The sequence below is a fragment of the Hippoglossus stenolepis genome, chromosome 6 (genome assembly GCF_022539355.2).
Source record: "Hippoglossus stenolepis isolate QCI-W04-F060 chromosome 6, HSTE1.2, whole genome shotgun sequence".
In the NCBI taxonomy this organism is placed as follows: domain Eukaryota; kingdom Metazoa; phylum Chordata; class Actinopteri; order Pleuronectiformes; family Pleuronectidae; genus Hippoglossus; species Hippoglossus stenolepis.
In genome coordinates, this window is record NC_061488.1 from 23,929,428 (window position 1) to 23,942,525 (window position 13,098).

The following is a 13,098-nucleotide window of genomic DNA, read 5'->3' on the forward strand; positions in this document are numbered from 1 at the left end:
TATTTATATATTTTCATATATAGCAATCAGACCGATAACTTCACACATCAGTGGATGTTGTTTGAAAAGTTTGAAAGTGAATAGTTTTTTGTAATTGCTGTTTAATGGTGTCTGAATGTAAATTGCTGTAAATTGTTTTATATCTTTTTCGATTGAAGGTTCTTATGGAAATGTTTTGCACAACTAACACTGTTGGTTTCAATGTTAATGATGAACTGGATCAATAATCTGGCTTCAGTTCACCTCCAAACATCTGCATCCTTTTTTTCCGTCTCCAAAATGTTCATATGCATGGGTCAGAGTTAGCGTACAAGAGCGTACATTCTCTGGTCAAGTTTGCTTTTATAGATCCCAACATTTGCAGTCTTTCAGAGCCCGTTTTATGCCCATGCAACGGTTATCAATGAGGCCGCTGGTGAAGGGTGCTGAGCAGACAGGAAGGAAGTAACGTAATAATTCTGCTGCGGAGATGACATGTTGTTTACAGCACATCAACACCTGTGTCAGCCCTTATCACCTAAAGATCTCTTGATATCTTTGACACTTTTTTGTGTCTGTCACATGTTAGAAACATAATCAACACCCCCACTCTCTCGTGGTGAATCCTCCAAAGTTGTTGCTAGAGAGCTGGCAGGAGAAACTCTGGTGAAAGTACGGAGGCTCTCACTCTGACATTTGCGTTCTCACATACACCCAAATACATCCAGAGAATGTGTGGAGCTTGTCCAGAGTTCGGTTCCTGTCTGAAAGCAGCTTTAGATTACCATGAAGGCTGGCATTTGCTTTTCATGAATTTCTTGTTAAATAAATGATTTACACACAAAAGGTGAGACACTAAATAATTTCTTGGCTGCTTTCCTCTATATAATGTACAAAATCAATCAGTAGGTGTTGAATTGAGTTACTGTTTCTATAGACAGATACATACAGTGAATGATCTTTAAACAAGAATTAATTAAAGATTTGATATTTTTGTTGTTGCTTGAATGCATCTTGTTTTTTTTTTCTTGTTCCTTTTACAGCCACAGCTCCAGCCAGAATTCCCATCCATCCCCGGATGTATCCAATCCACAACGAAGGTCACTCATCAGCTCATTGTCTTTATCTCATGATTAGAACAATAAGCATATTTGTGTCATTTCAGTCTAAAATCGAATGGACATGTTAAGAGTCCAGACATTGACAGGGGGTCCTTAGGTGACTACAGCAGGTTCACTGCAAAAGAAGGAATACATCAGTTTTGTTATTTTTCTAAATATTACTACAATGAGAAAATGTGTAACAATTAGATTTAGCGAAGTGGTTGAAATCACGAGTACTGTCGTTATGATACATGCTTTATTTAATAGTTTCAATTTAATTTGCTTCTTACATGACTTCAGACCACTCAAACGTAATTGAGGCCATTGAAATATTTTTCTAAAGAAAATGATACAGTTTTCAATGAATCATATTTAATAGCCAAGAGCAATTTTATCTTAATATACCTGGAGTGCATTGTGAGATTGAGTGAGATTTATTTTGAAAGCTCAACACTGCCCTCTTGTGTTCTCTTCAGTGTGCCCTGAAGTCACCATCAGAAACAGCATTGTTAAAGGTGAGAGCAGCTGTCCTCACTCAGAACTACAAACTGTCTCTTAAAAGACTTGTTTAAAATGATTGAAACCTCAGATTTAAACTGTCGACATGATGTGCCTTCTTTCATTTCTGTCGTGTGTGTGTTGTGTCAGGGTTTGACATGATGGAAGCATTTGGTCTGACACAGAGCGCTCACTCGTCCGTGGAAGGTGTGGCAGCCGAGCCTTTTGTCTTCAACACGGTCCCCACCTACACCCTGTTCAGAGACGTCCAACTGACACAGAGCACCAAGTGAGCACAAATTTCATTCACCCTCTACTGTGGATTTGACCTTGTCTTGATGCAGCCCTGCGTTAACTAACCTAAGTAATAATAATGATAATAACTTTATTTATGTAGCACCTTCCAAAACATCCGTTACAAAGTCCTTCACAAAGAGGGACAAATAAAAATCAAGAAATTAAAAAATCTAAAACAGGAAACAAAAGAACACAATACCATTTAAATTCATAGACAACAATGGATATAGCACATAAAAGAATTTATAAAAGCCGTTTGGAAAAGTGAGTTTTTAGGGATGATTTGTGCACAGACGGGGGAAGTCACCAATCTGAGTTCCTGCAAAGACCCTGTCACCCTTGGTCTTCAGCCTCGATCAATGAACAATTTACAGAGCCTGTAGTCTTCATTACAGACTTAAATACTTTATCTGTGCTATGATCACAGCTGTTTTCATTAGGTTTGCTGTGTATAAAGTAAAAGTTGCACAAGCAATTTATTTTTGGTGTCATGAATGAGTGAGTATGGAAGGAAGAAAGACAAATCTACAGAGGTTTATTTTCCACAACAGTGAGTTAAAATATATGTGAGTGAGTATTTCATAAAATTAAAAGAACAACATTAAAATGCAGGCATCTGTCTTATCTATCTACTAATTCCAGAAATCTCTGTCTGTATGTGGCTCACACATCTCAAGAACCGTTCATCTTATCAGCTTCTCATTTGGCGTGGTGTTGAATTTGGTGTGATTTAGATACGTGACACGTTCAATAGATACATACACTCATCGGCGTAAGGGACGCTGTAGATCATGACAACAGGGCATTCACGACAACAACTGAAATGAACATCTCCTTGTGCCGCAGCGTTGTTGCAGCTTCATGGTTCTGTGGTTTATTTAAGCAGAGAAAATTTCCCATCAATCTCTTTGCTTGCCCCCGCTGCTGCGTCAGTGTTGCTGCCAGTTGCTTCAGCCCCTCGACCCCCCCAGCATCCACCTGTAGGCTCCGACGGGGGGTTAAAAATAATTGCGTATCACTCCCATCATATCTATGAAATCATATCTGGGGGAGTGATTAAGTCAGACTGTAGACGCCAAACACTAACCTGTTCTACGGTTGCAATAAACATTTAAATGTGAATTGTCTGACTGAAGTGTATTTATGATTATTTTATCATTCAGATTCCACACACATCTAATGGTTTCCTCAGAAGAGAAAACCTTGGGAATGAACTGATCAATCTTTCCCTCTATCGCTCCAGGTTTATCCACCCTGCAGGTTTCTCTCCAGAACACACCATCAGCATCGCCTTCCGCATGTTGCAGGACACACCCAGGGAACCCTTCGCTCTGTGGCAGCTAACTGACAATGACTTCCAGCCCAAGATGGGAGTGGTGCTAGACCGTGAGTAACATTTACTGTATGCATCTGACTTTCTCTTATCTTTCTCTTCTCATCCCTCTAGTCTCAGCTTCTGTCGTAGGGTTGTATTGTTGGAAGAGTGAAGACGAGCGAAGAAGCCAATAACTTGGAAGTTATAAAATAAATTGGATGATTTTCTGGTTTTCTTTGTCTTGTGTGATAACAAATTGAGTGTCTGTGGGTTCGGAGCTGTTGGTCAGACAAAACAAGACAAATGAATATGTCTCCTCGGGCATTAGGGAGTTTGGAGGTGTATTTTTCATTATTTTCTAACATCCTGCAGACAAAGCAATTCACTGAGAAAAAAGCTATGTATTGAAGCTTTTTATTATACCCAGACAGTTTCTCCCTGCACCCAGCAAAATCAAACCAAACTATAGCTGACATTCCTGTCTTTAGCGCCCCCCCATGATTTAATGTAAGAAATAACGTAATAAATGAGTGAATTTTATCCACAGCTACTACAAAGCACCTGGTGTACTTCAGTCTGGATTACAGGGGAGAGGTGCAGGAACTGACCTTCGACCAGCCGCAGGTCTACAGACTCTTCTACGGCAGCTTTCACAAGGTGAGAGACAACATACACAGAACTGACCCCACCGTCATTTTGCAGGAAATTAAACACTGACGTTATTTTTATCTCCTGCATGACTCTCTAACCCTACTGTTATAAAACAGAAATGTCAAGACATGCAATAACAGGAAATAAACACACATGTTGATTGGTTTGTGGTCACCACCACAATGTCAACACTGACTGCCACATCATTTTTTGTACTTTTTTTCAAATGGGTAAAAAACTTAAGGCATTGTAGAGTTGTGTACAGCCCATTGATTCACTCAGCCCCTGCTGACCTCGCTCTTTTTCTCTCTATATCTATTATATCTTGCTTGCACCAACACACACACACACACACACACACACACACACACACACACACACACACACACACAGAAAGACAGTGAGATCAGACACACCTTTAATCTCTGACTGGGTAAAAACATCATAATTTCATCAATACGAACACAAATGACAGATGTGACTCTATGCATATAGAGCGGGGATGTGAGATCTGATCACAAGTGGTCATGGGGGGGGGCACAGAGAAAAGGACTTCAGGGGACAGTTATTGTAGTTTGGCTTATTTGTTCATGATCAGCAGTTGGAGCTGCAGCAGTGACTGTGACAGCTCATGGAGCCAATTTACTTTCTTTTGCTTACTTTCCTTTTACTTATTTACTTACCAGCCTTGGCACCCTATCGCCCGATTTGCTCGGTCAAATATAAACACAAACATGATGCACATATTTTGAGATTAAGTGTGATTTACACTAACACACACATCCAGTGGGAATGAAAAGATGTTCATAACTCCTGGATTAGTTTAACAATGATCATGTTTTTCTCTTAGAGAATTATTCCAAAGCATGAAGAAAGAAAAAATATCCTAACAGTAGCAATAGATTTACAATGTGTTGTTGGGAGCATTTTCCTCTGAGGATTGGTCTAGTAAATCTGAAACTCTGGTCTAATATGAGAACACAGTCTGGGATTTTACATCATTTTGTCGGTCATTTTAATCAGTCCTCTCTCTCTTCCACTCGGCAGGTTCACTTGTCTGTCAGCCAGGTGAGTGTCTCCCTGTCTGTGGACTGCCAGCGTGTGGGGGAGAGACCTGCCCGCCCTCTAGGCACCTTGCCCACTGACGGGTTTGAAATGCTGGGAAAACTGGTGAAGACCAGAGGACCCAACAGTGGATCCGCCCCGGTACCGTTTCTCTATTCAGTACTCATTATTTCAGTCTGTCAGTAATGTTGTACACATTGAACGTTTCTAAGGCTACATCCATACTACTACGTTTTCATTTGAAATTGGCATTTTCAAACTAAAACGATCTTTGTCCACCAGAGCAATTTGGCTCTATATCAGTTTTGTTCCTCATCCATTCAAACACACCTGAAAACGCATATCATGTGACCACTCACATACACTACACTGTTGGATTTAACTGCACAACAGCTGTGAGCAGAGACAACAGGGTCAGCAATGAGTGTAATTGATTATCCAAGTTGCATTCTACACTGGTACCCAAGGCTAAAGACCGTTGTTTTCTTCTGGAAGGGATCATGTGATAGGAACCTGGCGAATCAGCGAAGGGTATGTCGTTAACGGAAAGACCCAATCAGCAAGCGGTTGCAAGTGTCTACATCATAGTTTGCAAACATCTCAGTTTCTGCCCTGGAGTTTTCAAAGTAAAACTGGGCCAGCAGCGTTTCCAAACTATCTGTAGCAGAGTTAATGCATTTTCAAATGAGGATGTAGTAATGTGGCTGTAGCCTAAAAACATCTGATGGTCTCTTCCTCTGCCCTGTTCTCAACTTCCATCCTGTGTTCTTCTCTGAATCCAGTTCCAGCTGCAATCTTTCGAGATTGTCTGTAACACAACGTGGGCGTCAGAGGACACCTGCTGTGACCTGCCTGGAGTGGTCAGTCTGTTATTATTTACATTTACCTTCTCCTACCATTCTTACTTGGTATAAGCTCATTGTGAGTGAATACAGTATTTGAAGCATCGACTGCACATAAAGATGGACAGTGTTGTGCCAGTTCACACTCAAAAAGAACTAGTTCAAAGTTCAGTTCATACAGTTCACAGTTCCAAAAATTAACTAGTTCATTTGGTCCGTTTTTTATTGGGATGATTTCGATGACAAACTTACGATCATGCATTTAGTTATTAATGTATGTGTGTCGCTCCTGTCACTTTAACACTGAGTCCTGACTGTGTGTGTCACGTCTCGTTTTGTACTGAGCACAAAATGTTGTTGTTGACATTTTGTTTAAATGCGACCTCATAAACTCTGGAGCGAATCAAACAAACACTAAGTAAACTATCCTTGGGGAAACACTGTTTTAGGAAGTTCTTATCACACTGCTTGTTTCCCTCTTGACAATTCACTGTAGAACAAAAATAAACCATTATTCATAAGCTGTAGAATATTATTTTTAAGCAACAGTGAGGGGTAGTAGAGCACAGTTAATACATTATACAAGGGCAGACTTGATGTCTTTGTTGTCTGCTGTGTGTCTGTTGGGTGCATCAGAGAGATGAGGAGAGCTGTCCTGCCCCCGCCTACACCTGTTCCTGTTCCTCTGACGTCCCTGGAGCTGCCGGTTCCCCTGGACCAAATGTACGTCACCATTCAAGTGTTGGTTGAATCACCTTTTAGTTTAATAACTTGGTGACATTCATTTTGGTTGTGGTTTTTTTTGTTTCTTTTTACAGGGAAAGCCAGGTCCTCGGGGAGAAAAAGGCGAGAAGGGAGAGCATGGCCAAAAGGTGATATGAAAAAAAATAGGGATATGGTTTCGGTTAGGCTGTCCACGATGAATGGAAGTCAACGCAAAGCCCTAACAAGGATAGCTCCGCAAACATTTATATGTTGAAATAATGGATACTAAACTAAAGTATAATGTCTCAGGTATAATTTGAGGTTTGAGGTTAACATCTACGCAGAGAAAACTGGGGGAGATACAAACACTTTCATGCAGAGTGTCCTAAAAGCAAAAGTCCAACTAGTTTAAACAATAACACATGTATTCAAACAATATCATTATTTTGTGGGAAATCCTTTAAATCAGTGCCTGTGTGAAGTCTTGGACACCCGGGCACCAGCTGACACTGTCTCCCCTGGTGATTCTATCCCAGAGCTTCACTGGATTGCAGCTCAATTAGACTGATATCAGGTGACTTACTCAAGCAGTTCAAGATGTTCCACCTCCTGAACCTGAAAAGCTGTTTGGTTTCCCCAGCCGTATGTATAGGATCGTAGTCCTGCTAAATGATGAAATGTCCAATGTTACCTCTGCATTCACCTATCAGCAGTCGATCAATCAATCAGATTTTATTTGTATAGCCCATATTCACAAATAACAATTTGTCTCATAGGGCTTTAACAAGGTGCAACATCCTCTGTCCTCCATCCCTCAACAGGAGTAAGGAAAAACTACCAAAAAAAACTATTAACAGGGGGAAAAACGCTGAAACCTCAGAGAGAGCCACATGAGAGGGATCCCTCTCCCAGGATGGACAGAGGTGGAATAGATGCCGCATGTAGCTGAACAAATCAACAAAATTACAATATTAACAACATCGATTAAAAGAAACAGTTTTTAATGTAAGGTGTGACAATATTTTAAGTACTTATACATAAGAAAATGCAGTGAAATCATTAGTAAATGCCAGTTGCACTAAACAGGTTGTATTCCATAACAGAACCACCACAGTGTCTGATCATCTAATAATGTAGAAGAGATTGTTATATCAAGCTGTTCCTCTGATTTCTGCGTATATGAGCTTGCAGAAGTCTCGTCAAGGTTAAGTCTGCTGCTTCAGAACACTCGCTAAATATCACATGACCTTTTTGAACATGTCACATCAGTTCAGCTTTTACACATTAGTTACACATTAGTTTGTGTTGTATTCTGAGGATTGCTTGGATTCCCAAATGGATATCTTCATATTACTTTTCTCTGTGTTTCAGGGGGAGGTGGGTCCTGTAGGAAAATCTGGATTTGAGGGAGGCCTTGGACTTGTTGGCAGCACAGGACCCCGTGGCATGACTGTCCATGGAAAAGCGGTGGGGAGATGTCTTATGCTTCAATACATTACAATGATACATTAGACGCTGTACTAGTTACTTATGAATCTATTATTTGTGTGAAAAATGTACCTGGTTTATGTTTTCATGTTTTTCTTGTCAGGGCCCTCCGGGTACAAGTGGGGAAAAGGGGGATCTTGGCCGCCCAGGAGTCCAGGTGAGTTTAAACGGAAGATAATCACTAAAACACAAAAAAAACACAGAATGTTGTAATGTTGGATAAATACTAATGTGACTCTTATTGTTGTCTTTTCCTGAAGGGTTTACCGGGACCTCCAGGCCCGAAAGGGGAAGAGGGGATCCCAGGCCCCCAGGTGAGCTGTTTGAGCCCAGCTAGATTTTTGCTGAGGTTTTACAGAACAGTAGATGTTAGCAGTTCTTCGCCTGGCTGAGCTGATGCAGTGACCCTCTCTACCTCTGTGTCTGTTCTCCTCTCTGTAACATGTGTCACAGGGCATCAGGGGGATCGAAGGTAACATCGGTTCACCTGGTCTCACTGGACCCAGGGTAAGACTACATTTTATTTTTATCAATGTGTCAAATGTTAGAGTTTTCCACTTTGGTGCCAGCATTGGGTACAAATTTCCCCTTTGTTAACGGTTTGGTCCACAACACAGAATATTAAAACATCGTACGAAATCTGTTGTGAATATCTGTCTTCCTAATTCCTAATATTATATGTGTCTCAAGCCACCATAAGGGCCCAATCTACACTTAACAACCCCAACTATTAAAAGTGAATGGAATGATACTCATGCACAGATGTCCTGAGAATGAAGCCTTTTCATTTTGGATGTTATGAGCGTTCCTCTGGCACCACCTTCAGGCCACAAATGTTTTCACGTTTTTTCACACAGTTTGCCATGAAATAAACTTTGCATGTAGCCCAGTTTAACAGTTTGCAGTTTTTTAAAATGTTGTCTTTTTAATGCTGTTTGTTATTGACGTGCACTATTTTAAGATAGCAACCTACTAATGATAATACTAATAATGATAAATGGAATTTAAACTTCTGGCCTTTTTATAATGTCTGTATTGTTCATAGTATAAGATTATGCCACAGATTCCCCTCTCTGACATGCACTGTTTCCAAATGTATTAACATACATTAACATTATGTCATTAAACTGAAATAGTTAGTGTGTGGGGTACCGTCCACTGTGCATATTCCGCATTATACCCAGTTCTCCTTGTTGCCGGGGGATTTGGTATCTCTGAGTTTAAATCTATCTGTCTGCTTTGTCATTTTTCTGCATTCCACTCATCCATCTGTGTGTATTGTGCAGGGTTTCCAGGGAATGCCAGGATACCCAGGGCCTATAGGGGATAGGGGCCGCTCAGGACCTGTGGGACCTACGGTAAGACCAGAGGGACAAATGACAGCATCAGCCATTATCTGTCTTCACATTTGTTTATTATAGTCTATACACATGTGTCTTTCATTTTACAGGGTCTGTCAGGTAATAAAGGGGAACGAGGAGAGAAGGTGGGTGATAATTTATGTCTTTTTCTTATATTTTTTTTCTTGCAGCACAGAGATTGTTTTAAAATGACTTATCAGCACAGTCAGTTACCTTGTTTCTTTGTATCTGTCTAATAAATCCAGAAATCTCTGTCTAAATGTGGTTTGCATATCTCAACAGCAGTTCATCAGCTTCACACTTGGCATGTGTATTGTTAAGGACCAAAGGAAATTCAGTGTCGACTTTGGTGCGATTAGGACATGCGATGTGTTCAAGATTTATTAACTTTGAATGAACAGGCAACCAGTAGCAGTGGTAGCTGGGACTTATCTTCTTAAGCAGACTACGACAACAGCGCATTCATGGCAAACTTTAATTAAAAAGGTGAACAGCTCTTTGTGCAGCAGCGGTGGCGCAGCTTTAGGGTTCTGCATTCGGTCTTGACTTGTCGCAGCTCAATCGCTGCAGGTCACTTTCAGAGAGAAAGTTGCAACCAGCATTAGCACAGGTCCTAGAAAACAGCCCATTCCAACCAGGCAGGTTTAGAATGCTGCACTAGTGAATTAAAGGTTTCTTAAAGTGAAACACTGTTTTTTGTTGGAGCCTCAGTTGTTGAGTTTGCTTTTGTTTTACAGGGGGAACCTCAGTCAATGGCCATGATCTTCCAACTGGTCACACAGGCCTGTGAACATCTAGTGCACAGTAAGTTGTCTGTAGCACACAGGTAAAACAGGAATCTTCTACAGTGATGGTATCTGTGTGTTTATCTATGCAGCTGTAACTTAGAATAAACTCCAGATGAATCAACACTCTTGCTTTTTCAGAGGAGGTGCTGAAGCTCGACATGTTCATGAACGATATAAGTCGTAAGCCAGCTCCTATTGAGGAGCCAGTGGGGCCCCCAGGAGAACCGGGTATCCCAGGGCCGAAGGGGCCACCAGGTGTCAGGGGTAACCAGGGTAACGTTGGTCAGAGGGGGAGACCTGGCAGGTCTGGATATCCAGGAGAACAGGGTAAGACTCTATCTAGTCGAGGGTTTGTACGAATAGAAACCAAACACATTTTTCTGACGCTTGACGTTTATACATTTTGATGATGTCACCTTCTTTTTCATTTTATGATAATATTACAAGCTGATCTGGATCTTCTTTTTCTGCAGGGCAGAGAGGTATACCCGGAGGGAAAGGTGATGCAGGGACCAATGTCCAGGGGCCCACAGGGCTCAAAGGATTTGCAGGTATCTCTTCATGGGTCTTTTTTTTCCGTACCCGCTTGAGTATTGCAAGCTGGGGCTCAGATTGTGGACACTCATAAATCAAAAGTTTGAAAAAATAACTTCAATAAATTATTCAAATCTCTATATAAACCCCATTCATGAACAGCAATCAAACTAATTCAGTTTCATTTTATGAAAAACATTGACTATAAAATGTTCATTGCAGACAAACCAGATAGGATGAAGAAAAAGTTTTCTAACTTCACTCTGCACATGTGTAAAGTGACAGTATATTGTAGAACTGTTTGATGAGGACTCACTCACGACGAGGAATAATTCTCAAGTAGCTCCAGAGCTTTAACACAGGACAAGAGAACAGGCAGGTTTAGAACGGACACTGCACCAAATTTGATCAGTTGCAAGAAATTATGTCTGAACTAATAGGGCACAAAACGGTCTGATAAATGATCAGTTAACAACTCTTTTGTACTGACAACTGGTTTTGATGCATATGTGTTGTGTATTGCGTGTGTCTGCAGGGCCTCTAGGTGAGTCCAAGCTTGGAGTCCCAGGTTCCAAAGGAGATGATGGTAAACCAGGACCAGGGGGGATCCCTGGTCATCCTGGGCAGCCGGGCGAAGTTGGACCACCGGGCATGTGCGACAGTAGTGGAGGCTGCCAACGAGTTCCCCAGCAAACAGGTAAGCAACAAGGACAGCTCCTGGCAATATTAAGATATAGTATTAGACTTGTGTTATGCCCACCACACACGGAGAAACACTCTTAGCTCTGTTTTTAGCCTCCACTTGACTTTATTTTCTGTTTGCTCTCTTCACCCAGAAGACCCTTATTATGGCTACGAGCACTGATATGAAGAAGCAGGTAGCGGTTGCATGGTGTCTGTCTGAAATGACCGTGCTGCCTTTGGAGCTGAATGACAGACCGGGTATGGAGCTTTAAGAAAAGCACCACTGACGAGGTTCGGCGTGTTGAACTTGCCACTGACTGATGCAGACGCTTCATCATATGTGAGAAAAGGAAATAACACAGGAAGGAGATCTCTGTCCGACTGTTGATGTGTTAACAGAACAAGTGGTGAGCTTCCTCATATAGATCAGTGTTTTGATGGACAAATATCGTCAATTAAGGAAAATATTTCCCCACTGGGACCAGTAAAGTGTAATCTTATCCACACCATGTAAATGTACTCATGCACTGTATTGATGTAGTTTAGTTTAGTGTTTCATTTCTACCTGTTCTATCGGCTATTCTAACAATTACTGCCTCAAGGATAACAAAAACACCCATGGTGTAAAAGCTCCTCTTTGTTGCATGGTAGAAATTATACTGTGAGAATGTTTGTTGCCATGTGTATAATAATTTGTATATTTTGTGTTTATTATATTTACTGTATACAGTTATTCATGTTATAATATTTTATACTGTATCTATTCACATTGAAAAGTAATGTTTACATTTAATGATTTTCTGGGGGTTGGTTAATAAGCATTACATTGTGTGTGTGTGTGTGTGTGTGTGTGTGTGTGTGTGTGTGTGTGTGTGCCGTCTGTTTGAATTTTTCCTATGTATATTTTTTTATTAATTTGTTAATAAAATTCCATTGATATGTGTCTCGTGTAGTATTTTTCTTATCCAAAATAACTTTATCATGTGGTACCGTTAAACCCTTCTCCTCCTGGAGGACTAACACAGCAGATTTGTCATCTGCTTAAGTGCTCTATGTTCTCTGTGGAGGGCAAGAGGAGATAAAGTAATGAACAAGGGTCTTATGATAACAAAGTCACAGTCATATCCATGTTGGAGAGAGAGTGGGGTTTATTTTAAGAGCAGCACAGAAGTTCCAACCTGTCAGGTTAGTTTCAGTGATGGGATCATTTTTCTAATTTAGTTTAAAATGTTTTTTTTTTAAATAAAGGTGGACAATGGCTGTTCATAGCAATCTGAAGGTTCTAAGAAAATAGAGGAACACAGTAGGCAACATGGAAAACAGTTTGTTAATGTATAATGAATGATTAGGCTAATACACATGTTACATTTTCACTTAAAGGATATATTAATAGAAGACATGAAAATGGGGCTGTGATTTTTATCAGATTTATCAGTGTAGCTGATGTAAAAATTACTTAATATGGCTGTTGAATATTACTAAGTTGACATACTCAACTATAGAAATTTAAGGTACTTTCTTCGAGTAGTTCAATTTTATAATACTTTGTACTTTTAACTCTACTATATTTATTTTGCAGATTCAGAATCTTAAAAAAGACATGAATAAAGAAATATGTATTACTATCAATAATAATGACAATTACAACAATAATAATAATGATATTATCTGAATATCTGATTTTCTTTTTAAGTACTTACATTTTTGGTGCTGCAACAATATTGATTTTGTGATTGATGGTAAAAACCTATGTAAGCTATTTCTTGAGTATTTGAGTTTTGTGGCAGA

General features: G+C 40.2%; 1 protein-coding gene across 2 annotated transcripts in view; it reads left to right on the plus strand.

Moving 5' to 3' along the window:
• Positions 1–12,202, plus strand: part of LOC118110758 (collagen alpha-1(XX) chain) — a 37,434-nt gene extending 25,232 nt beyond the window's left edge. Inside the window, exons 23-42 of one of the 2 annotated variants that reach the window (XM_035158798.2) lie at positions 1,023–1,079; positions 1,559–1,597; positions 1,731–1,869; positions 3,121–3,263; positions 3,740–3,849; positions 4,891–5,049; positions 5,691–5,768; positions 6,387–6,473; positions 6,569–6,622; positions 7,827–7,922; positions 8,047–8,100; positions 8,204–8,257; positions 8,397–8,450; positions 9,230–9,301; positions 9,394–9,429; positions 10,042–10,108; positions 10,231–10,419; positions 10,566–10,643; positions 11,162–11,323; positions 11,463–12,202. In XM_035158798.2, coding sequence (XP_035014689.2) covers positions 1,023–1,079; positions 1,559–1,597; positions 1,731–1,869; positions 3,121–3,263; positions 3,740–3,849; positions 4,891–5,049; positions 5,691–5,768; positions 6,387–6,473; positions 6,569–6,622; positions 7,827–7,922; positions 8,047–8,100; positions 8,204–8,257; positions 8,397–8,450; positions 9,230–9,301; positions 9,394–9,429; positions 10,042–10,108; positions 10,231–10,419; positions 10,566–10,643; positions 11,162–11,323; positions 11,463–11,491 — 1,757 coding nt within the window. In that variant the 3' untranslated portion in view covers positions 11,492–12,202. The remainder of the gene's footprint in view (positions 1–1,022; positions 1,080–1,558; positions 1,598–1,730; positions 1,870–3,120; positions 3,264–3,739; positions 3,850–4,890; positions 5,050–5,690; positions 5,769–6,386; positions 6,474–6,568; positions 6,623–7,826; positions 7,923–8,046; positions 8,101–8,203; positions 8,258–8,396; positions 8,451–9,229; positions 9,302–9,393; positions 9,430–10,041; positions 10,109–10,230; positions 10,420–10,565; positions 10,644–11,161; positions 11,324–11,462) is intronic. The other variant, XM_047340264.1, reaches the window with a different exon arrangement.
• The last annotated feature ends 896 nt before the right edge of the window (positions 12,203–13,098 follow it).